General features: G+C 37.2%; 1 protein-coding gene across 5 annotated transcripts in view; it reads right to left on the reverse strand.

Moving 5' to 3' along the window:
• The window catches only part of Pds5a (PDS5 cohesin associated factor A), an 87,797-nt gene that overhangs the window by 22,525 nt on the left and 41,370 nt on the right, over window positions 1-23,902 (reverse strand). For all 5 annotated transcript variants that reach the window (XM_085836718.1, XM_085836720.1, XM_085836722.1 and 2 more), the window contains 12 exons: window positions 22,896-23,041; window positions 21,719-21,870; window positions 20,106-20,219; window positions 17,594-17,675; window positions 16,765-16,813; window positions 16,012-16,151; window positions 13,680-13,795; window positions 8,317-8,422; window positions 7,526-7,686; window positions 4,237-4,360; window positions 3,081-3,239; window positions 505-573 (listed from right to left, as the gene is read on the reverse strand). In XM_085836718.1, the coding sequence (XP_085692844.1) occupies window positions 505-573; window positions 3,081-3,239; window positions 4,237-4,360; window positions 7,526-7,686; window positions 8,317-8,422; window positions 13,680-13,795; window positions 16,012-16,151; window positions 16,765-16,813; window positions 17,594-17,675; window positions 20,106-20,219; window positions 21,719-21,870; window positions 22,896-23,041 (1,418 nt within the window). The remainder of the gene's footprint in view (window positions 1-504; window positions 574-3,080; window positions 3,240-4,236; window positions 4,361-7,525; window positions 7,687-8,316; window positions 8,423-13,679; window positions 13,796-16,011; window positions 16,152-16,764; window positions 16,814-17,593; window positions 17,676-20,105; window positions 20,220-21,718; window positions 21,871-22,895; window positions 23,042-23,902) is intronic.

The raw sequence follows: 23,902 nt of genomic DNA on the forward strand, positions 1-23,902 counted from the left end.
GAATGTCATAGCACTGACTCAGCATAGAATAGGGTGAGCTCAGTGGAGGAACACTGATGTGGTTAAATCCTTCCACCACCAGGTCATACCACCAAACAAAATATAGCAAAAATCCAGAAACAACAACACCTGCATTTCCTTAGAGAAATATTAATGTATAATGAGCTCTACAATAAAGCCCATTTAGGTTGAAGACCAGACCAGGCTCAGCAGTTTTGAGCACTACTTGCTCTTCCAGAGGACGCACGTGTGTCCTCACACAGGTGACTCAAAATCATTTGTAACTATAGCTTTAGAGCTGACTATCTCTAGCCTCTAAGAAAACCTGCATGCCTATGTGCACACAAACAACACATACACACACTTAATAAATAAGTAAAAAAAAAAACAGCAGCACACTAGAAAATGCTTATTAACTATAACATGAAAAAGTGCAGGATAAGCAAGTCCTGCAAGCATTCCCTTTTTTCCACATCAAGGTCATTAATACCTAAGCAAATATACCTTTGCTAGAACTTCAGGAGAAACTTCCTCATCTGGAGACCATAATTTTCCATTCTTCTCACCTGTTGACTATAGATAATAGAAGAAATTTAGTTTTTCATCCCAATTACTACACAGTGTGAAAATATACAGGTAAAAGAACTTAGAGAATGAAATTAGAGGAGTCACATTTTCCAACCTCAAAACATACTACAAACCTACAGTAACCAAGACTCTGAAACAAGAATGTAAATACACAACAATGGAATAGAAGAGGGGGAAAAACTTTTTATTAAAAAACAACAACAACAACAACAAAACCCCACCAAAAGTAACCCTTTTATTATATGGGTCAATTCACTTTGTCAAGAACACGAATACCATGTTCTGGGAAAAGAGAAAACCAGGTGCCAACAAATTAAGAATGTTGCTAGACAGTGATACCATCTACAAACATCACCTAAAAAGGAAAACCCAATAATCTGTCAGAAGACGACACAGGAAAAGAAGACACATACTAAAGAAGAGCTTACTCCCCAGAACATCCAAGTAAATGTCGCTGGTGCCGTAATGAATGCCTTTAATCCCATAATTTAGGAGAGAGGGGCAGACATATAGGATCTAAAGGCCAGCTTTTCTTATACATAAGGTTTCAAATCCAGCGGGGGTAGATGAGACTGTACCTTGAAACTGTCACAACTTACAGCTCAACAGTAACAACCAAAAACACTAAAGGATCCAAACAGACCACTCTCCAAAAATACACAGATGGCAAATAAGCACGTAGAAAATGATTCTAATTAAAAACAGAGAGAAAAGAATACCACATTCATAATAAAATATTTTATATTCAATCTCTCAAAAAGGTGTGGAGAAACTGGAACCTACAGACTTATTTGGTAAAAAGATTAAAAATGGACAACAGACACAATGGCAACCAGTTTGGTGATATCTAAAATATGTCCGATAATCATCTGACTCAGAAATTTTACTTTTGCTATGTATAGACATTAACTACAATTACCAAAAACCGAACTGTTAATTAATAGACCAAAAAATAAAAGTGGAGTATTTCTCAACAGGGAAGAAAATACATGAAATCATGATTAATAATACAATAAAATGAATCTGGGAAACATGCCAAATAAAAAAGATTTCTAGAATAAATCCATAGTCACCATGCAGAATTCTGAGGGCACACACACACACACACACACACACACATATATATATATATACACACACACACACACACACACATATATATATATAAATAAAAATAAAGGGAAATTGAGTCCATTGCTTAGTAGGTAGAAGAGTGTCTCCATTTGCGAATATCTCTCTCTTGAGTGAGAGTGAAGATAGCTCAGAAGAAAAAGCATTTACGACCAAGCCTGACAAACTGCTTTCCCCAGGAACCACATGGTGGAAGAAGAAAGCACTCTATAAAGGTGTCCTCTGACACAAGCAAACTGCCATGAACACCCTAAACTGAATAAATAAATAACTTTTTAAAAGACTGGGCATAATCGCACACATCTTTAGTATAGCTTTCAGGAGGAAGAGGCAGGCAGGTCTTTGTGAGATTTAGGCCAGATTGATCTACAGAGTGAGTTCTAGAACAACCAAACCTATATAGTAAAATACTGCTTTACAGGGGGGAGGGAGGGAGGAAAGGAGAAGGACAATCAGGTTGGACATGTTGGCTCACTTATTCTCTCACTTATTGAGAGACAGAGACAGGTACGTCACTAATGTGTTCAAGGCCAGCATGAGCTACACACCCAGTTTCAGGCCAACCCAAGAAGACCCTGCCTCAAAAAAAAAAAAAAATAGAAAAATAGCTGGATACGGGCTGGTGTGGCAGCTTAGATCCTATTCTGAACAAGAACACAAACCATCTTAACATGATGATCGCTGTGAATATTTGGTGTTAATCCTCATCTTCTCTAATTTCAGAAAATATGAGTGTAAAGTGCTCAATGTTACACTAAAAGTAAAGATATTCATAAATGTGCCTGTGTCTGCACTCTCTCTAATTTTAGACTGTAAGATCCTTTTAAAAAATATATGATAAAATACAGTATAAGGGCTACAAAGATGGCTCAGTATTTAAGAAAACTTGCTATCACCTAGTTGGTATTTTCAGCACTCACATGGGGCTGTCTGTAATTTCAGATCCAGGTGATCCACTGACTTTCTCTAGCCTGCACAGACATACCACACTCATGATGCACAGAAAATATGCAGGAAATACACCAATACACATAAAATAAAAAGAATCTTTGAAAAAAGAAACTATTATTTTAAAGTGACACTTATATTAATAGGATGTAGTGTGATATTTCAAAACTTGTACCAAGGGACAAAAAGTTAGATCCTATTGGACACATCAGTCACATCAGATTACAATCACACACACACACACAAGGGACAAAAAGTTAGATCCTATTGGACACATCAGTCACATCAGATCACAATCACACACACACACACACACACACACACACACACAGGGGACTGAAAAAGAGATGTTTCCACGATAAAAAAAGAGCCTTAAACTCAAGGCTCCAGATGTAATTAAGTTAGAAACTCACCCTGTCGTTCATTAGAAGGTCTTTAACAATAAAGTTTGCCACTACAGATTTCATCGGGGAGGCAAACTGATCTGGTGCTAACATGGAAATGTGGCCCAGTGAAACTAATGGAGTTATAAGTTGCTCTGGTACATCAGCATTCAGACTCCTACTGAGTGGCTATGAAAAGAAAACAAACAATTATCAATTGGTTTTGTAAGTATTTAGATATTCTACAGTCCTAATAATTTTACCATGCCCAAGTCAATCTGTTTTACTGAAACAATCATAATTAATTGTATCTATCTTAGATACTGTTATTTCACCTATTGAAATATGATTGTGGTAATTCAAATGAGAAAGGCCCCATTAGGTTCACATGTTCCAATGTGTGGTCCCCAGTTACTGGAACAGTTTGGGAAGATTAGAAGATGTGGCCTTACTGGAAAAGGTAAGTCATTGGAAAGGCCTTTGATGTTTCAAAAGCCCACAACAGACAGAGTGTTATGTCTCTGCTCACAACTTGTGGGACAGATGTGAGCTCTCAGCTACTTCTTCTATCTGCCAGCTGCCATACTTCCCAACATGACCTTTGACACTATAAGCAAGGCTCTAATTAAATGCTTTCTTCTGTAGGTTACTTTGGTTATAATGACTAATCACAGTGGTAAGAGTAACGCAGGCAATAATAAAATTGAAAAAATATAGAAAATAGAAAAAGCCCAAGTAAAACAAGTAGAAATAAGGACAGCTGCATTATTCTCTTCTAATTTGTTACTTTGGTGGATTTTTGACAGCTTAAACAACCTTGAATTGTAAAAATAAGAGTTTGTGGAAATATATCTCCAATTTTAACAATAGGAATGCCTTTCAAGAAGCAGTCTGTCCAGAGATCATACACAGAGAATGGACAGGAAGAGTAGCCTTCAGGTATAGTTGTAGGTACTTAAGCAAGGGCAGTTCAGCAGTGCGGATAAGCTAGCGCAGGCAAGACTAAAGCTAAGGAGAGTACTCTCATATGAAACACAGGACTAACAGTGAACACAGGGCTGAGCAGACAAGTGCTCAAGAAGTACACCGCAGTGTAAGAAGACATACAAACAGCCTTGAAATGTAGACTCTAGCTATTCCAAAGCACAGAGCCTGACAAGCCAAAGGAAACATATTCCATGTATACCTCAAAAATCTGTGCCAGTTGGACCTCCTTGTTTGAGAAGATGGCATGGATGCAGTGAACAGCCTGCTTTGCTTGGTGTGGAGTGCCCCGCTTGGCTTTCTGATGTAAAATGGGGATCAAGGTTCTGTAAAAATAATAATATAGTTGTGTTTTTCTTTTTTTATTTATTTATTTTTTAAAAGATTTATTTATTTATTTATTTATTTATTTATTTATTTATTTATTATATGTAAGTACACTGTAGCTGTCTTCAGACACTCCAGAAGAGGGCACCAGATCTCGTTACGGATGGTTGTTAGCCACCATGTGGTTGCTGGGATTTGAACTCTGGACCTTTGGAAGAGCAGTTGGGTGCTCTTACCCACTGAGCCATCTCACCAGCCCTAGTTGTGTTTTTCTGAAGTATACAAGTCTCTTTTTATCCTCATTTACCCTACTTAGATATGTGCTGGTGGTGCAGGCTTTCTTAGAAATTACGTGATTGCTAGAAAAATTTAAAGTTCCATCTTTGTCTCATAAACCAAGGCATCTAATAGGGAACAATTTTCATTTTAAAACTAAAATATGAATATAAAAAATAACAAATAACCCACCCTTAATAATCTATGACTTGCTCTAGGGCATATAATCACATTTACATACTAAGAACACACTCCTAATTTTTCAGTTCCCTTTTAGAATTCCCTTCCATTATTTCAAAGTAGTCAAGGAAAAAAGTAGCAGGAGGTCAAGTGTTATTAAACAGCTGAAATGATACTTGTGATGGTAGGTACACAGGAATAGAAAGGTTTCCACTATCATCTAGGACATGTGTAGTTACCATCCTAGGTATTTTTAAAATTGGATTAATTTGACTAATGAATATTAACACCTGAAAAGAAATATTATATGTAGCACAGCAAAGAAAGCAATAACAAAAGAATGAACTACAACTGCCAAAGACTATACGAATAAGAGAAGGTGAGGCTGGATTTTCAAAGTTAAAAAAAAAAGATAAAATAAATGCATTTAATCACTATATTAACATGAAAGATAAACTAAAAGTACATATATCTCTAGAACAATCTGAAAACAAATATCGTAAAGCAATAAACGCTGGCCATATAGAAAAGATGTATTTGAAGAAAATATATTCATATTAATGACAAAATATGTACATGTATCAAGTCGGAAAGCATTCACAAAACAACAGTAACAAATCTCTTCCTTTTATTTTCCTAGGCTCACACATATATCCCACCTCCAAATGCTAGAGACGAAAGTCAGGCCCTTACACACACAATGTCACCAGCATGGAGCCACATGAAACCCTTGGCTTCAACTTTTCAGGATAAACATAAACGATTATAATCAGACAAAATCTGTACAGCAACAAAACTCTACAGCAATTATTTGTTACACCTTCAATATAATTAGAAAGGGTTCCATTTTATTTTATAAGCCAAAAAGTTGTTATCATCAAATGCAAAGGCCTGCAGTAAAACAATTAAAAAAAAAGTCTAATAATAGACCTTAATAGCAATATTCAAGACCACAAGACATATACCTCAACCAAAAGCCAGAAAAAGCCCGAAATATGCTCCTCAGTTTAATTCTGACATGTTCATGAACATTGAAAGCCAATCTCTGGGGAGATGTGACCTGAAGGGTAGGGATTTCCGGGTCTAACTAGTCTAGATAACCCTGAGTCCGGTTTGGTCTTTTGTTCATACTACTACTAGTACTAAATAACTAAAGAAAATACACTTAAATATACATTTAGTGTCATTATCTGTTACCAAGCAACTAGTAAATATTTTATGATGAACTCTGTTTAATTGCTCTATTTGTCTTTGTTGCAACAGGAAAGTGGTAGCTGACTTTATAACCAACTTAAAAGAAAAGTCATAGATTAGATTTTTATTTATTAAACATAAATAAAACATTTAATTTTGGTTATAAGCCTGCATGTGGGCATGTACACTTGAGTACAGAGGCCTGTGATGGTCAAGTGTCAGACTCCCTGAAGTTGAAATTAAAGTTATTCTGAGCACTAGGATCCTCTGTAATCATAGAGCAGTGTGTGCTTTCAGTTGCTGAGCCACCTCTCCAGCCCAAGATACAATTTCAATCAAGATGTAGGTATATGTAGTATTTTTTTTAAGCAAGCCAGAAATAATACAAAAATAAATGAATGTTTTCTCTGTATTTTCCAGAGTGCTAGAATTAATTAAGAGGCACCATTGTGGCTGTTATTGAGGTCTTTAGTGTTTTTGCATTTCTGATTATTTCTTTTATCCTCAACTATTAAGGTTTCCATATTTGATTCTAAAGTTAACTATTCCACGTATATCTATTTTTTTCTAATGCTTATTTTGATAGAGCATTCTTTTAAAAGTAGGACTCTTGCCTTAAAATGTAAACTATTCCAAGCCTAGAAGAAAATGTCAAACTTTATCCTACCTACATGTTAATAATCTTTTTTCCTTTTATGTGCACAGGGGTTTGAACAAAGGCCTCGTGTGTGCCAAGCAAGTATTCTCTCACTGAGCTAAATACGTAACCCCCCAAGTCCTTGTTAAAACAATTTTGAGACAAAGTCATTCTTGCCTGGTTTCTGACCTGATCCACCAAGCCTGGCCCTAATAATCTTTTTGATTTGTATGTATAGATATATAAACAATTAAATTTTTAGACCACAAAGTTCCTTGAAGACAAAGACTAACTGGACAATCCCTTTCTTCCACATAAATTCCATTTAATAAAACCTACACAAGTCCATTTGTTCTATTTTTATTACATTATGAGACAAACATTGTTCCTATTAGATTTACCATGAATTTTTCATGTTTATGCTACCAATGAACATATGATGCAATGGACATATCAATGTGTTCTTTCACGTTTCCCATCCTTACCACAAGTATAATCCCAAAATGTTAAATGAAACTATGAAACTGTATTTTACTCTTATGATCACTGTTAATTACAAACCAACTAATTAATATTTTATGAACACTACTATTTAATTCATATATATATATATATATATATATGAATATGAAGTTGGTCGCTACTTCATTTATAGTCAGTTTGAAAGAAAAAAATACAAAACTAGAAAGATACATTAACCATACTATTCTGTGATGACTTTTGATTACTAAGACTTTCAAGTCCCTTGCATCTCTACAGTTGGTCCGACTGCATCCATCCTACCTGTGATAGGATGGGGCAGGAGACAGAGAAATCATCACTCCCCCACACGGAATCCTTTACATTAACCATGTAAAAAAAAAAAAAAAATACTCACGACCGTATCTGGGGAAGGTCAGTTTCTATCTTGTGGCCTGTGTTTCTAAAAATTTGTATTGCAGCTTCTGCTACCTTGTCATCCTCCATTCTTAGGCACTGTAACAAGGACTCATATGTCTCTGCAGAGTGGAACGAGGTAGGATGTGTGAAAGACAGAACCTGGAGGAATAGATACACCTTTAGGAGTACAGACAACAGTTCTATTCTATTTAAAAAAGAGGTTTCTTTCAATAAATAGAATGTAAACGTCTGGTGTGCAAATGCTAGCTGTAAATTACATCATTTAGCCCCAACTACAGTTACTTTTACTCAGAGACTTTAACAAGAATCCTGAGGGGTACATTCCAGTCTCTTTCCCAAGATAGTTGACAAGCATGTTACCAGGCATCTGTAATCACAGTATGTGGCAGGCTATGAGGCAGACGGATAGATGAGACTTTCATGCCAGTCTAGGCTATAGAATGAGATTCTTGTTTTTAAAAAAACAAAACGTGCTGGGCGTGGTGGCACACGCCTTTAATCCCAGCACTCGGGAGACAGAGGCAGGAAGATTTCTGAGCTCGAGGCCAGCCTGGTCTACAGAGTGAGTTCCAGGACAGCCAGGGCTACACAGAGAAACCCTGTCTCGGAAAACCAAAACCAAACCAAACAAACAAAAGAAGATAAACCAAAAAAATTTAATCTTTTGAATAATCTAACTTAAAATAATCCCCCTCATGCACACCATAAAGGGAACACCCTTATTTATTTTTAGAAGTTAATGGAGATAAAATTACCAAGAAGAAATACCTTAAGAAGCTCAAGTCCTGAGCGGATGGCTGAGTCTGGACTGACACCCTCCTCTTCATCATCGGCCGTCCCTTCAATAGACTTATTCATCAGTTTTACTAGTGCACTAGTAAATGAAGAAACGTAGGTTAGTAAGACTACTGAAACTAGTAATGCATCCCAACTACAATATGATAAACAGAGAATGTAAAAAGACCATGGTCAAAGAAAATGTCTGTAGCCTGAGAATCAGTGTGGACTACACCATAGGAGAGCTTACAGTTATCTTACCCTCCCCAAAAACTTAATGTGTTATAGTAACAACAATCTGATTGATAAATAAGCCAGTTAAATAAGATACTATAATATTAATATTAGTTCTTCCAATATTTACACATATAAAGAGTTTTCACATATAAAGTGATTGTAATATATTTTAATAAAAACAATATAAAAATAGTTAAAGATTGGGCAAACGGCCATTCAGAACAAAATTCACAGAGTAGAAGCCAGGTAAGATGACTCAGTGGGTAAAAGTGCTTGCTGCCAATCTTGATGTAAGTCAAGATCATGTGAGTCCTGGAACCCACATGATAGGAGGCAAAGATTCCTAACATTATTCATTGACCTCAAAGTATGTGGAACACATGCATGTGCATACTCAAAATGAGTATGTGTAATGCAAACACATTGCAGTGAACACATACAGGGAAAGTAGCATTAATTACACTATGAAATTTTTAGAATCAGTAATTCCATCCTAAGAAATTACTAACAGAACCAATTAATCAAAAAAAAAAAGCATATTTACAAACATGCAATTGGAAACTGTGTACTGTCAACTATTTAATACCACAGAACACTACATGATCAATAAGATCCAACTACCTAACAGATTAGATGGTTTGTTTCTCAGACAAGGCTTCAGCTGTACCCTCAGCTGATTTCCCTGAGGAGTCAGGTCTGCCTGACTCAGTCCTCGGGTGGGAGGACTGCACAGGACTACAATTACAGGGCTCTAGTTACCTCCTCTGGCTAAAGGCATAGCATTTAAAACAAAAACAGATATGAGACTGGGAGTGTAGTTTGTAGGCAGAAGGGCTGCCTAGCTTGTCAAAACTGGGTTTGATCCTCGATGCCACACAACTGGGTGTGGTGGTGCTCACCTGTAATTCTGGTAAAATTAAGGCTAAAGTGGAAGGACTGTCATGGGTTCAAGGCCAGTGTGGATACATAGCAATACCAAGATAACTAGGGTTATACAGCAAGATACGGTCTCAAAAAACAGAGTGAGACAAGTATGTGTGTTTGAGAGACAGGGTGAGAAATTTTTTCTCTTTTGTTGACATTATTGCTTCAATCAAATTATCATGACTTGTTTAGAGGAAAGAATCTCTCTGTATATTGTCTAGACTCTCTTCTAATTAACTCTAACTGATCATCAATCTGAGGAGGGTTTAACATACACTTGTGAAAATCAAGAAACTTGTTGCTGAGACGGTCTTACATAGCCCTGGCTGGCTTTACACTCAATGTGTAGCAGAGGATAATAATGTCTATGTGCTAAGAGCTGGACCACAGACATTTGTTACCATAAAGGATATTTAAAAAACAAAACAAAACAAGGAATGAACCTGAATTGTGTAATAGACAATTGAATATTAGCAGTTGGGAAGATGAAGGAAGAAAAATACAAGTTCAAGAAGCCAGCATGAACTGCAAAAAATAAAATAAAATAAAATCATTAGGGTGTGGAGGTGGCTCAGTGAGTCGTATCACATACTAACTACCACACCTGTAGACAATCAAGGTTTGGTTCCTAGCACTGATGTCACTTGGCTCAAGATAACCTCATTTTTTTACTTAAAGGAGTCTGTGTTTATTGTCTCACATTCCAACCTATCTCCTAAAGCAATTAGAATTATGAAAAAAATTTAGACCTCTGATTTCTCAAATGTCAGTGTAGCTGAGGGGGACCAGGACTCTACAGTCTTCTGTGTGCAAATTCTACCGTTTGTTTTGTGTAGCATGGTGATGGTCGGGCGGGGGAGCAAGTCCCGAGTCTTTGTCATCAACAAAGCCCTAGAGAGTTTTCTCTCTAAAGGATCCGAGAGAAACTGCACTGGCCATGGCACTCTCCCCTTCTTTCCTGAGCTAGCTGTTAGCATTTATTTAACTTCCAGGTATCCTGTGAGGCCTCCACCATTTAGTTTCTTTTCTCATTTTCTTTAAAGATTTGCTTTTTATTTTTTGTGTGTTTATGTGGTGCCTACAAAGGGCAGAAGATGGCATTAAATGTCTTAGAGAAAGAGATACAGATGATTATCAGCTGCCTAATATGAGTACTAGGAACTGAACATGTGTCTCCTGCAAGGTCTACATAGTGAGTGCCAGGACAGACAGGTCTATTTATTCAGAGAAGCCATCTCAGGAAGGAAGGGAGGAAGACCATATCATCTTCATTGCAGAACAGCCTTCCACTCCCCTTGCCTTCACGTGTACTTGTTTATCAACTATCTCTGTGTGTACACATGGCACACGGGAAGAGGACTCAGTTCTCTTCTTCAGCCATGCGGGTTCTGGGAATCACACTCCAATTACAGATAGGGTTGGAGGCATACATTTTTATGTGCTCAGCCATCATGCTACCCTAACCTTCACGGCTTACATAATTCATTCATAATTTCCTAAGTGTTGCCATTCCTTGTTAAAAAAAAATACTTTTCAGGGCTGGTGAGATGGCTCAGTGGGTAAGAGCACCCGACTGCTCTTCCGAAGGTCCAGAGTTCAAATCCCAGCAACCGCATGGTGGCTCACAACCATCCATAACGAGATCTGGCGCCCTCTTCTGGAGTGTCTGAAGACAGCTACAGTATACTTACATATAATAAATAAATAAATCTTTAAAAAAAATATTAAAAAAAAATACTTTTCAAAATTTCATGTCATCATTGTAGCCTCAGTATCCAGTTCTTTCTCCTTACCTCTGTCCACTCTAATTTAGTTCATTCCTGAGTTTCAACCATTATCACAATGATCATATAATTTTGTGATAATCTTTCCTTTTGTTTATATTCTGAAACTGTGTGTAAGTAAGCCCCAACTACCCTGGAACTAATCATGTAGATCAGGTTAGCCCTAAAGTAACAGAGATCTACCAGGCTCTGTTTCTCTAGTTCTGAGATTAAAGGAGTGTAAAAACAAAAACAAAAACATGTCTGCCACCAATGTTTTCTCTTAAAATCTTGATGGGTGGTCTGAGCCTATATCCCCAACACTCAGGAGTCAGAGCCAGGAGGCTAACAAGCTCAGGACCAGCCTGGTCTATATATAAGAAAGTTCTAGCCTCTGCCCCTCCCTACTCCCCCACCCCCCACTGGCCTATCTAAGTATTTCTTAATCTCTTTGTCCCTTTTTCTTTGTTTGCTATTTTCGCCTAAAACAACTATAAATATTAATCAGCATGTTATATATATGACACATGGTAAATTGTGTTAGATTATATGTTTTATGTATTATTTAATATGGATATTTACATACATATAAATTTCAGTAATTTTAGTATGTGGTAATTATCATTACTGTAATTTTAGAGAGTGGTATACTGAAGCTCACAGTCCCTAAGCAACCCAGATTCGAGACTAGGAACCTGGACCTTATCCCCAGTAGTCCTCACTCAGCTAACCCCAGTAATTTCTACTTCCTTTTAACACTCATCAGATATATAACTTATATTTTTTGAAGTCTTTTATAACAATACACCCACACACAGTTCCAGTTATATAACTTATTCTTTACTAAGTACACAATGTACTTTCCACAAAGCCACTAAGTTAAAAAAAAATAAACCCTTATTTATAATAATATAGTAGTTTGTGACTATCTGGATAAATATAAAGAATATGGCTTTTACTTCTTGTGAAATAGGATTTCCCCACGTATCCCAGGTTGGCCTGCATATCACTATGTAGATCAGGATGGCCATAAACTAAAATATCCATTTGCCTCTACTTTAAACGTGTTGGGACTAAAGATATACAACATATATGTTTTTCTCATAAAAATTAATAAACACTGACATTCTTACAAAATTACAGTCGGGTAGAAATATTAACCAAGATGTTCTTCTTTGAGATCAAATAACTCATGATGAGATTTCAGCAGAGTTTGAACACTGGGAATCAAACAATAGTAATTTGCTGACACGATGAACCCCTGTGAGACATCTTGCTGTTATAGCACATTCCTTCTAAAGTTAATATGCACACTCAAGAGTTCCTATTTCTACTACATTGTATCTTTCACCCAATAAATGTGATGCTAGAGATGTAGGGGTGACCTGATTGATAAGAACATGCATTTAGTATTCGAAAGGTTCTGAATTCAATCCCCAGCACATGTGTGTGTGTGTGTGCACGCTCATGACTGCACATACACACAGCTGCACAAAAGGTAGGGGAGGCAGAAAGTAAAAGGCACATACCAAAGGATATTGACAAGAAAGAATATGGCCACGATTTCGAAACTAACTATAAACAAACATGTTGTGACCCAACATTTTTTAGTTTTCTTTTTGTTTTAATTTGCAAAGTAGAAAACTGGATCGGGAAATCTTAAATAGTAGAGCTCATGTATAAGTTGTCCCATTGCTCGATAGTTCACAGATTCCAGCTACCAGTGTCTCAGAACGTGACTCTATCTGGAGATAGGGCAGTAAGGAATGATTGTGTAAGGTGAAACCACATGGATGGAGGAGCCTAATCTTGGTTGAGCACTATTTCTTAAGAAGAGTAGAAAACAGATTGATCCTGGGCATGCAAAGGAATGATCATGTGCAAACACAGTGAGAAGATGGTAGCTGTCTAGAAGACAAAGAGAATGACTTCAGAAAAAAATGTTAATATCTTGGTACTGAAAGTTTTAGTTTCTACAACTAAAGAGAAATTGTATTTTCTAACTTGCCAGCCAACATTATCCTGTTAGGGTGACCCTTGAACACTAGAAGAACATGCCTTCTCACAGAACCACAATAATGACTCACACAGGTGACATGGCTAATGCTTCCAGGTAGGTGCTACGTACTGAACTAGGTCCAAATCAGCATCTATGTGGATTAAGAATTAGTGAGTGCCATGTGCAGATTTTTCAAATTAGCACATACAGAATAAATCTAAATGCAAGTACTCTTTAAAAACATAAATAAAAAATAAAGCCTTAAATAATAATGCAATGCCTAGCCTTCTATTAGAACGGCAGGTACACTCTGCTATAAAGAGAGCTTTAAACAGATGGTTTCCAGAACTCTATGGGTCCAACACCTAAGCTCACACTCATGCACGTTGAATGAGCATCTATTTTTACTCTCCATACACTCCCTACCTTACCTTATGGCTTCTGAATCAATGTGCACAGGAGCAATTCTTTCCAAAAGAAATTTAACCATCTCTAGAAAAGGGTTGGTTGGCTGCTTAGGATTTGCAAGTTTCCGAGCTATTTCCCTCTATAAAAGAAAAAGGTTTTACTGTTGAGTTTTATACCTTTAGTATTTTTCACAATTAGATTAACTAAAGAAAGAGGATTCACTGAAAAATTGAAAACCCAGAAAAAGTGAAAACAATGTCTGCTTTAGGCACTGATTATAGTAAGCACTCACTGTAAAATCCAGACAGCAGAAAACAGAAAAGGACAGATAGGTAACTCCTATTTACTGCCTTACGCTTCTGCTATAGAATTTTTACTTAGTTTAATAACATAATGCTTTATTGAAAAATTTTTATTTATTTATAAGTATGGATAAATGGTTTTATTATTTTATAATTTACTAGGATATTTTATTTCAGTTAATTTCCCTGAAAAGCATATGTTTGTCCACATGAGCGTAATGCCCACAATTCAGAGAACAATATTAGAGCTATTTATCTCTATAAAAGAAAAATGTGAGGCTAGAGAGATGGCTCAGTGGTTTAATTGTCTGTATTTAAGCTCAAGATGACAGTATTATATACCAACTACCCTTGACAAAGAATGGCTTTCTTGCAAGAACTCTCTCATTTTTTTTTTTGAGACCTTCCAGGTGATGTAACCATGATAGTACATTATCAACCAGGTCTAAATCTCAGAGTTCCAGTGACAAGTCAGACTACATATATTTACCTTTTTTTTTTAATTTAAATTTTATTTATTATTACTAGTATGTGTCTTTTTTGTGGGTGCATGCTTTCCATGACTTATATGTGAAGAACAACCACCAGTAAGTGTCCAGTTCTCTCCTTCCATTGTAGGTTTTAGTTTTGAACTCAGGTGGGAGCTTACCACTAAAAATAGCTCTCTTCTATTTTATTCAGAAATGTTCATTCCCAGAAACTAGAAATGCAGTAGCCAATTGTGACACAATGATGCTGTTCCATTTAGATGCTGGCCTCTAACACTTTTTTTCTCAGACCTACATAAGCACAATGTATGACTCCACCCCCACCCCAATTTACAGGGTCTTGTAATTATATTTTATATAAAAGAACATAGGTAATTTAAATAATATATACAAGTTACACTGTGCTAATAATTAATAGGAAGGTGAGAAAAACAGGAACTAGTAGCAACCTCTTAAATTACATCTGTCTAATTTAAGGGATTCTGTTTTCTCCCTCCACCACATGGGTACAGGATCAAACTCTTTTGACTTCATAGGAAGTATCTTTATCTACCAAGCTATTTGATTGGCTGTTGTATTTATTTATTAACAGCAGACAAGCAAACAAACAGGACCGCGATACTGATTGCAGACTGGTCATGAAGTCATGGTGATTTTCTTGCCCTGGTCTCCTAAAGGCTGAGATTGCAGACAAGAACTACCATGCCTAGCTATCATGCTCTTTTTCATTACAAATATAGTATTTAGGTCCAACTTTGTGATTCATAAAACCAGCAGCATTGATTGCATACATTTCTTGCTCACTGGATTCATTCCAGGATATTTTAATTACAAACACCTGGGTTTAACTTTAAGACTAACATGTTCCCAGACAATTTTGTAAGAACATCTATTATAATCTTATAATCTGTTGCATATTTAAATCATCAATCCTTTTCAGAACAAGGGTAAAAAGTAAATACCCAAAATGCTGATTTTTTTAAATTCGTGTTTAAGCCTGATCCTTTGGTATAATGTGTCACAACTTCATAATAGCATAAATGCTGAAGACAGGAACAAAATATGTTTTTCTCCCTGAGTTTCTGTTATGATCCAGCCTTCCAATAATAATACTGATAATAATAATAATAATAAGTGCAAGAAAACAGAAATCTACCTAGGAATTTCCTTCTTTCAAATGAAATCTCATGTGATGACATAACTACAACTAAGCTATTATCAGGTTTTGTTCCCATGCTCAGAGATGAAAGGAGGAAATGCATGCATACAAAACATTTTGAATTCCTTCCATTTCTTAAGTGAAGAAACACACATTAAATAAAAAGTGTTTTATCTTGGTTATTTCCTAGGGACAGTCTCTCTGGCTCAAATCTGATTTTTTTTTTCTTTCCCCCTTGGAATATGGCTAGAGAGTGTTAGGAAATGAGAAATTAGTAACATTTAAATAGAACTCTAAATAACTTAACATCTACCATACAGTTTAAGTCAGAGAAAAAAAAATAGTTGTAATAAAATACAGATTTCCTAAAGTTATTAAAGAAAATATAAAATCATGATTCACTAACCACACAAATGTCAGCCTGCTTGCATGAACAGGTTGGGCTGATTAATAATTCCAACTGAGACCTCAGTTTCTCATCATCACCAAGAACCTGGTTAAATTTCTTTACAAAATCTTGTGCTTTTCCAGGGTCAGGCAAATTCTCTATGAAATGAAGAAAATAAATATTAGACAAAAAAAGATAACTACATTATAACTGTCTTTAAGACACTGGCAAGGAGCTGGAAAGACGGCTTAGCAGTAAAGAATACTTCCTACTCCTACGACGGACTCAGTACCTCTGTTGGGGAGTGCACGGCTGCCTGTAGCAACAGCTCCAGGCACTGAAGGTACATGTGCCCACACAGACACACATGCTTACACATAAGTAAAAATAAAAACAAAGTAAGGCTAAAAAATGCATTTAAAAAGTAAATAAATACTGATGAGTCACTGAGAAAATTTGACAAATGGCACTGATAAACAAAATTAACGATTATCTTTTACCACTCTATCATTGGCTAAATTAATAACCTGTTTTGAGTGGGCTCAAGAGATAGTTCAGCAGGTAAGAGCACTTGCTGCTCTTAGGAAGGATCCAGGTTTGATTTCCTAGCACCTCATGTTGGCCTACAAGCATCTGTAAGTAACTCCAGTTCCAGGAAACTAGACAATTACATCATACATACATATAAAACATTCATACACATAAAATAAAATAAAAGTGAAAAGGCCTGTTTTGATATTACATGCTCATTGGGTAAATAAACATACTTACTTGCTATGGTCATCAGTTTCCCAAACATGGCAGAACAGTTCGCTTCTGACTGTAATTTAAACCATAAACAAAGTACTAGTAATTTGTATTAATAATATACTCATATTGTACAATGTGTTCCTTAGCTTTAAAGAGATTCACCATAATCACACTAGAAAATGGCTAACCCCCACCCCGCCTATGTGTGTTTGTCTGAGGGGTGGAGGGAAGGGAGAACACTAGCAAAGAACAGTGGAAAGCAAACATTAGGATAAGGACAAAGCTGGTGGCAGCGAATGGCCCTGAAAGCTCAATAGTGAGGAGTGGCAGCATGTGCCTGTCATTTCATCTGCTGAGGTAGGCCCACTGCTTAAAGGCAGAAGTCAGTCAGCAGCCTAGGCTGCATGACCAGCAAGCTTGTTGACGCTCTCGCCAACATGCCTTTCTGCTGTGGTGGACTGTCCCTAATATTGTGAGCCAAAACACACTGTCCTTCTGTAAGTTCTCTGGATCTTATCGAGTATTCTGTCACCATAGTAAAGAAAGTGACTAGTATATGACTAAAATCCCACCTGGCAAATGCTGAGAAAGGAAGGCTGTCAAGGAATTTGACGCAGATTATTAACCTGGGTAACAGTGATTTCGAGACCAGCTTGAGCTAAAAAAACCTCAAAACCAACCAATCAAACAAACAAGAAATGCTTAAGAAACTAACAAAAAAGGAAATTTAGCTCTGAAAACAGCTTAACTGACATTAAAAATTAAAACCCCTTGAGACACTTACATTATACTACAAAAAATTAAACATTGATTTACAATCTACGAATTGAAATAAAAATCATAAACCTACTGCAGGCTGCTTGTGTAAGTCCAATAGTTCACGCACATGACTTCGAAGCATGTTCTGACATTTCCACATTTCATTGAGAGCTCTGCATATAGGTATAAATATGAAAAGGTACATTATTTAACAACATTACAAACTGTTCAACTTTTTGAAACTTTTTGTTTATTTGTTTGAGACAGGGTTTCGCTATGTAGTCCTGGCTGTCCTCGAACTCACTTTGTAGACCAGGGTGGCCACCCACTAGAGATCCATCCGGCCTCTACCTCCCAAGGGTTGGGATTAAAGGCGTGCGCCACCACACCTGGCTTTATGAATTTTCTTATGTGTTATTCCTATATTCATATATGAAAAATGTATATAACAGTTTATTAGCACTTAAGGGAGTTTAATATATAAGGCTTATCATAATAGGAATTAATTTTTTTTAATGCTAGAGATAAAATCTGGAATTTTAAGCATGTTAGGAGGGCATTTTATCAATGAGAAGGAATGGTTAAGTTCCAAAGGATCAGTATGGTCTTTCTGGGGAGGTCAAAAATTGACTTAAAGACTATTTAATCCTAAACAGGGGAAGCTACAAAGTTCTGGTGTAATGAAAGATAAAACAGGTAGAAAATCAAAGGAATGAAAAAGCCAGGTAGAGAGTATATAACTGGGAGGAGGTATATGGAAACTGGAGTATATCACAGATAAATAAATAAGGACTACTGCATGCCAGAACAAGAGAGCTATGGGGATGAAGTCAGTGGGATCCTCTCCCTAAGGACTAGCCCTCACAGAACCACAAAGTGCTATACACACTTCCGAGAAAGGGAGCAGCCAATAGCACCACCCAGCTGTGGCGGGTGCCTAGGAACCACAGCTAGCATGGCACAGTAACTCCAAGGGGGGACAGTTTCACTCATATCTTGGTTGTTACTAACATCTCTCTAATTATTGTTATCCTGCAACAAGAGGGACAATCATGCCTGGCATTAGAAACCTAGACAATACCCCAGGCTAGGGAGATCACGAACCTTAGAGATAAAACTAACACCATTTACTAAACCAGTACAATTACTAATTAGTTTTCATCAAAGCTTCTCTTTACAACAGATGAAAATAACAACTATCAAAATGCACAGGACAAGTGACTCTGTCACAATCACCCTTAATCCACATGTCTACTACACAGTGAAGGCAACTAAGACTTAGGGAACCCCACAGACAAGGGAGCAGAAATATTGTTAAGCAAAGGGACAGAAAATCTGCTAAGACTGTATCTCTTAGAAAGGGGAGGGGAAATTTTACCTGGTATACAGGTAAACTATACCTTAATATTATAGATGCCTAACCAAGACCTGAACAAGGGACAATACTAATAGACATGCTAACATGGAAAGGAAAATCTCATGAGGCCCAAAACCTAGACAACACTATATGCAACTAAGGAAATGCTAAAAGGGATGCACTCCCAAGTTCATTATCTAACACCAACTGGTTAGCCCTAAAACCATAAACATGTAAATAACACTAAAGAGACTCAGGTGTATTTGTCTATATTTAAGCACATGTGTACATGGCGCACATACCACCCCCAATAAGTAATAAAAAGAGGCCTTGACGTCAAGAGGGAACAAGGAAGGTGTGAATCATGAGAAGTTAGAGGAAGAAAAGGGAAGAAAATCATGTGACTGTAATTTTAAAAAAATGTTTTGGGTTTTGTTTAGTTTTTTGAGACAGGGTCTCTCTAAAGAACTACAGCTATTCTGGAGCCAAAAATCCTAGTCCACATGAATGTGTCTTTGTAGTCAAGATCTTGCATATCCAGGTTAGGATTAGACTCACTAAGTAACCAAGGCTGATAGGTTTATTGGTTGAATACTTGAACTTTTTTACTAACACCATTAACAAAAGTGTGTGTGAGCAGGTGATAAAAAACACATGGAGACATCGTCTCACATGTGCAGCAGGGTAGAGCTGGCCTTGGTAGCTGGGGTTGCTGGTGAGCCAGCCCAAGGGAACAAGTGTAGTAGAGCCATCTGACTGAAACTCGGATATCGTTCAGACCCAGATCTGGGGCTTTGAATTGGCCCTGCCAAACACTGACTTGATTGATGAATAGCGGGGATGCATGAAGTGACCAGCCAGTCCTACAGATCCAAAACTACATGATTTCTTTCCATGGCACAGGGCAACAGCAGGATAGCTGAAAAGAGTCCTAGTGAGGATCCAGGACTGAAAGTCTAGCAGAAGATAGAGGCCTCATACCAGACCAATAAATTATTGCAATGAACATCTATCTGCAAATAAGTAAGTATGCACAAAAGTGTATCCTGTGGGCCACACTGTTACAGCTTCCACAAGATTTTTGTTGTTGTTATTGAGGGGAGGTTGAAGGCGCAGGGCAGGTCCTAGGAGTGAAGGAGATGAGTGGGATTGGGGTACATGATGTAAAATTCACAAAGATCCAAAAAAAGTTAATAAACAAGCAAGCCCACCTAGGAAGTATATGAAGCATTGAAAAGTAACTTACTTTACAGCATTTGGATCCAAGCTAGCATATAAATAATATAAGCATTTCATTCTCTCTTCTGTTTCCAGGTTATGGGGAACAAGATACTGAGCAAAGATTTTCTCTACCAATAGTCTATGAACAAACACACAAAAACAATTATGCTATTTAAGAAGTGAAATTAACCATTTTGTATAAAGTGGCTATATAGCAATAATTATATCACCAATGGTGTGGTTTATTTCATGATATGTCATAAAACATTTGTCTAGAAGGCCTGAATGTTATTTCACCCTGCAGCAAGGCTAGCCTGGAATGATGAGCTCCTACTGACTCAGCTCTCCTTAGTAGTGTGAACACTGGTCCTGCTTACTCTTTGTTGGTTTTGGGGGAAGAGAGAGATGGGGGGTGTTTGTTTGTTTGTTTGTTTGGAGAAGTATCCAAACCCGGTCTCCAACTTGCTACTGCATACGACAAGCTTCCATTGAACCTCTGCTTGAGCCTCTAAAGTGCTGGGATTACAGATGTGTACCAATGCACTCAGCTTTTTTAAATGTCATTCTTAAATACAGGTGATTGGCTGCCCCAGCTAATGTTCTGCAGTCTAAAGACTATAGATTAAGTTAAGTAGCACTACACGGAAAGCTGTAACACCGAGGACAAGAAGCGTATTAACTTCCTCTGACTGTCGTTCAGCTCCTTTCCCATGCTCCCACGTAGTAAAGACGGGAGATCTCCCACCTGAGAGAAAGTGCATTTCCTGAGAAAGTGCACATCTCACTTTTCTTCTCTCCAATTTAAATTCCCATCACTCAGTATCAATCGAATAAAAAGCACACAAGTGCTCTTCATTAACCAATACATCGATGCAGGGATACACAAGTCATCCTCTAATTCAACAAAACACTACAAAGTATTTACAAGAGCCAGAGTTTAAAAAAAAAAAAAAAAATAGACCTCAGCCGGGCGTGGTGGCGCACGCCTTTAATCCCAGCACTCGGGAGGCAGAGGCAGTCGGATTTCTGACTTCGAGGCCAGCCTGGTCTACAGAGTGAGTTCTAGGACAGCCAGGGCTAAACAGAGAAACCCTGTCTCGAAGAAGAAGAAGAAGAAAAAAAAAATCTTTGTTAACCAGTTTAATACATATTTAGCTATGCAAAAGTCAATTATTCCAATTCAACAAAACATTGCAAAATATTAAAAAACAAAAACAAGTATTGGCATTAAGAAAATGAGAACAATTTCTGTACTGGTTTCAACAGTATTATCAAAACAAACAAACAAACAAACAAAGAAAAACCCCAGTGATGAGAAGGACTACCAAACAATGCTTTACCCAGACTCTGGACATGAGTGCTACACACTTCATACCTATGTGCACATGACAATGCCATTATTATTCCTCCTTATTTTATGAAGCTGAAGCATACATATATAAAAATGATTTGTCTCTCCTGCCTCACTCTCAAGCCCATGTTTATTTCATGACTGTTATGCTACTTTATCATCTTTCAAAGAATCATATGTAAGCATGTGTGTGCAGAAAATTATTTCTATATTTAAAATGAACTATGTAAAACTTAAATAGAAATCGTTAAAAATGATAAGCAGTTTTAGGAGAATACTCGACTCACTTGTCATCAATGCTGTTCTGATAGTAGATGTGCAGCAGCTTGTCCTTTATCCAGCTGACTTTCTCCGCAGCTTCCTTTCCTGCTTCCCCATGAAGACAGTATTTCTTATAGAGCTGAGCCAGACCCATCATGGCTTCTTTTCTTACTCGCCACTAGAAAATATAGCACTTATGAGAGGGGCAAGACACCAAAACTGTATTCAAATCTACAACCTGCAACTAGCTGTGCAGTAGTCACTGTGTGCATGCACGGGCAGCACATTGGATCTTCTCACAAGCAGCTTTGCCAAACTGTTCTACTAACCATTTTGCACCTATTTCTGGTAAGACAGTAGATTACTGTATACACTTTTCAGTGCCGTACTGCTAAATGACCTACCAACTTCTTAGTTCCCTTTAAACAAAATATAGTACAGATTTCATTCAGTTCAATTCTTTAAATAGATATAATAGGTGTAAGTGAAGATTATAAACTATATAATTTGCTCTGTACAGAAGGCGGCTACGGTGCTTTGGTTAATTACACATCCTTCACTATACTGTGACGATAACAAAGCTCAGTATCAAGAATCTAGAAGAAGAGATGCTGGTGAGAACCTTCTTGTCATCTTAGGTGAACTTTCTTCCCTTGCAGACTTGCAGATAATGGGGCATGTGCCACCACTGCCTGGCACCCATTTTCCTTTTATATAGAAATGCTATTAGAAAAATCCTCTTCCATAGTAAGAAAAAGATTGAGAACCCAACATATTTATTCATATGGAAGCAGGCAGATCTCTGTGAGTCTGCAGTCAGCCTGTTCTACATAGTAAGTTCTTGGACAGCCAGAGCTAAGTGTGTGTGCCTGAAACATAAAAATGAATGGTTTTACATTTAGTGTCATTCTGGTATCCACCAGCTGCAACTGCTATTAACCAGACTTACACAACAATTTGAACATAAAAATTCAGGAAGAGCTGGGCGGTGGTGGCGCACGCCTTTAAACCCAGCACTTGGGAGGCAAAGGCAGGCGGATTTCTGAGTTCGAGGCCAGCCTGGTCTACAGAGTGAGTTCCAGAACAGCCAGGGCTGTACAGAGAAACCCTGTCTCGAAAACAAAACAAAACAAAACAAAAAACCAAAAAAAAAAAAAAGAAAGAAAGTAAGTAAGTCAGGAAGAACGAAGCCCCAGGTCTTACCCGTTTATCCAGGGTCCTTTCCCTGACGAAGCCAAGCAACTGATCGTTTACTAAGGCAAGGTCTCTTTTGGCAGCTGTTATTATAGTGACAATAACATCATGACGAATGGCTTCTTCTGGATCATGTGACCTAACTTTCAAATATTCTGTAATTGAAAGAGTTAGGCTAAATGTTAGTTATATAAATTATCATGATTCTGAATGATAGAAAAAAAAAAACCAAAACCAAAAGCTTTAAGTTCTGTCCATTTTAATATTTATAAATTATAGGACAAATTAAACAAGACAGTAATAAGTATATCTTACTACTCATAAAACTATGTTTATTACTTCAGAGCATATCTAAATAATTATTTTGGTGAAAGGCCAAATGACAACATAGTTTTACAGTCTGGAATGTCATTTATAAATTAAAAACTAACAAACAAACAAAAACAAACAAACAAAAAACCCGTACAATAACAAGAGGCTCTCCTAAAGCTGAAGCCTGACTGTGGTATCCATTCCCTAACAGGGCTCCTGGTCTGGTCTCAGTGAGAGAGGATGCACCTATCCGGGCAGACTTGATGTGGAGGAATACTTAGGAAGGGGCCCCACCATCTCAGAAGAGGAGGAGGGGGGTTAGGGGAGGGTCTCTATAAAGGAGGTGTACTAAGAAGAGGGGTAGTGTTTGATAGAAATAAGCAAATAAGTCGATCAGCGATCTTTAAAAAAAAATATAGAAATGCTAATGAGAAAAATGGTATATAAGTACATAATATAAAATATAGAATGACCTTTTAAAAATAATATAAATAAAATCAAAATAAGTTTTTCTTCTGTTTCTAATAAACAGTAGCATGTTGACAAAAGTGTTCTATTTGCTACTATCCAATAGATAGGTTTCAATACTTTGAATAATAAAAGTCAGGTGGTAGCGTTGGAGGAGATGGTAGGCAGTGGTGGCAGAGGCTGAGGCAGCTGTGGAGGTGGTTCGCAGTTGTAGGCTAGCCTGATCTACACAGCGA

Source organism: Mus caroli, unplaced genomic scaffold (assembly GCF_978045245.1).
Source record: "Mus caroli unplaced genomic scaffold, Mus_caroli_1 scaffold_4, whole genome shotgun sequence".
Taxonomy (NCBI): domain Eukaryota; kingdom Metazoa; phylum Chordata; class Mammalia; order Rodentia; family Muridae; genus Mus; species Mus caroli.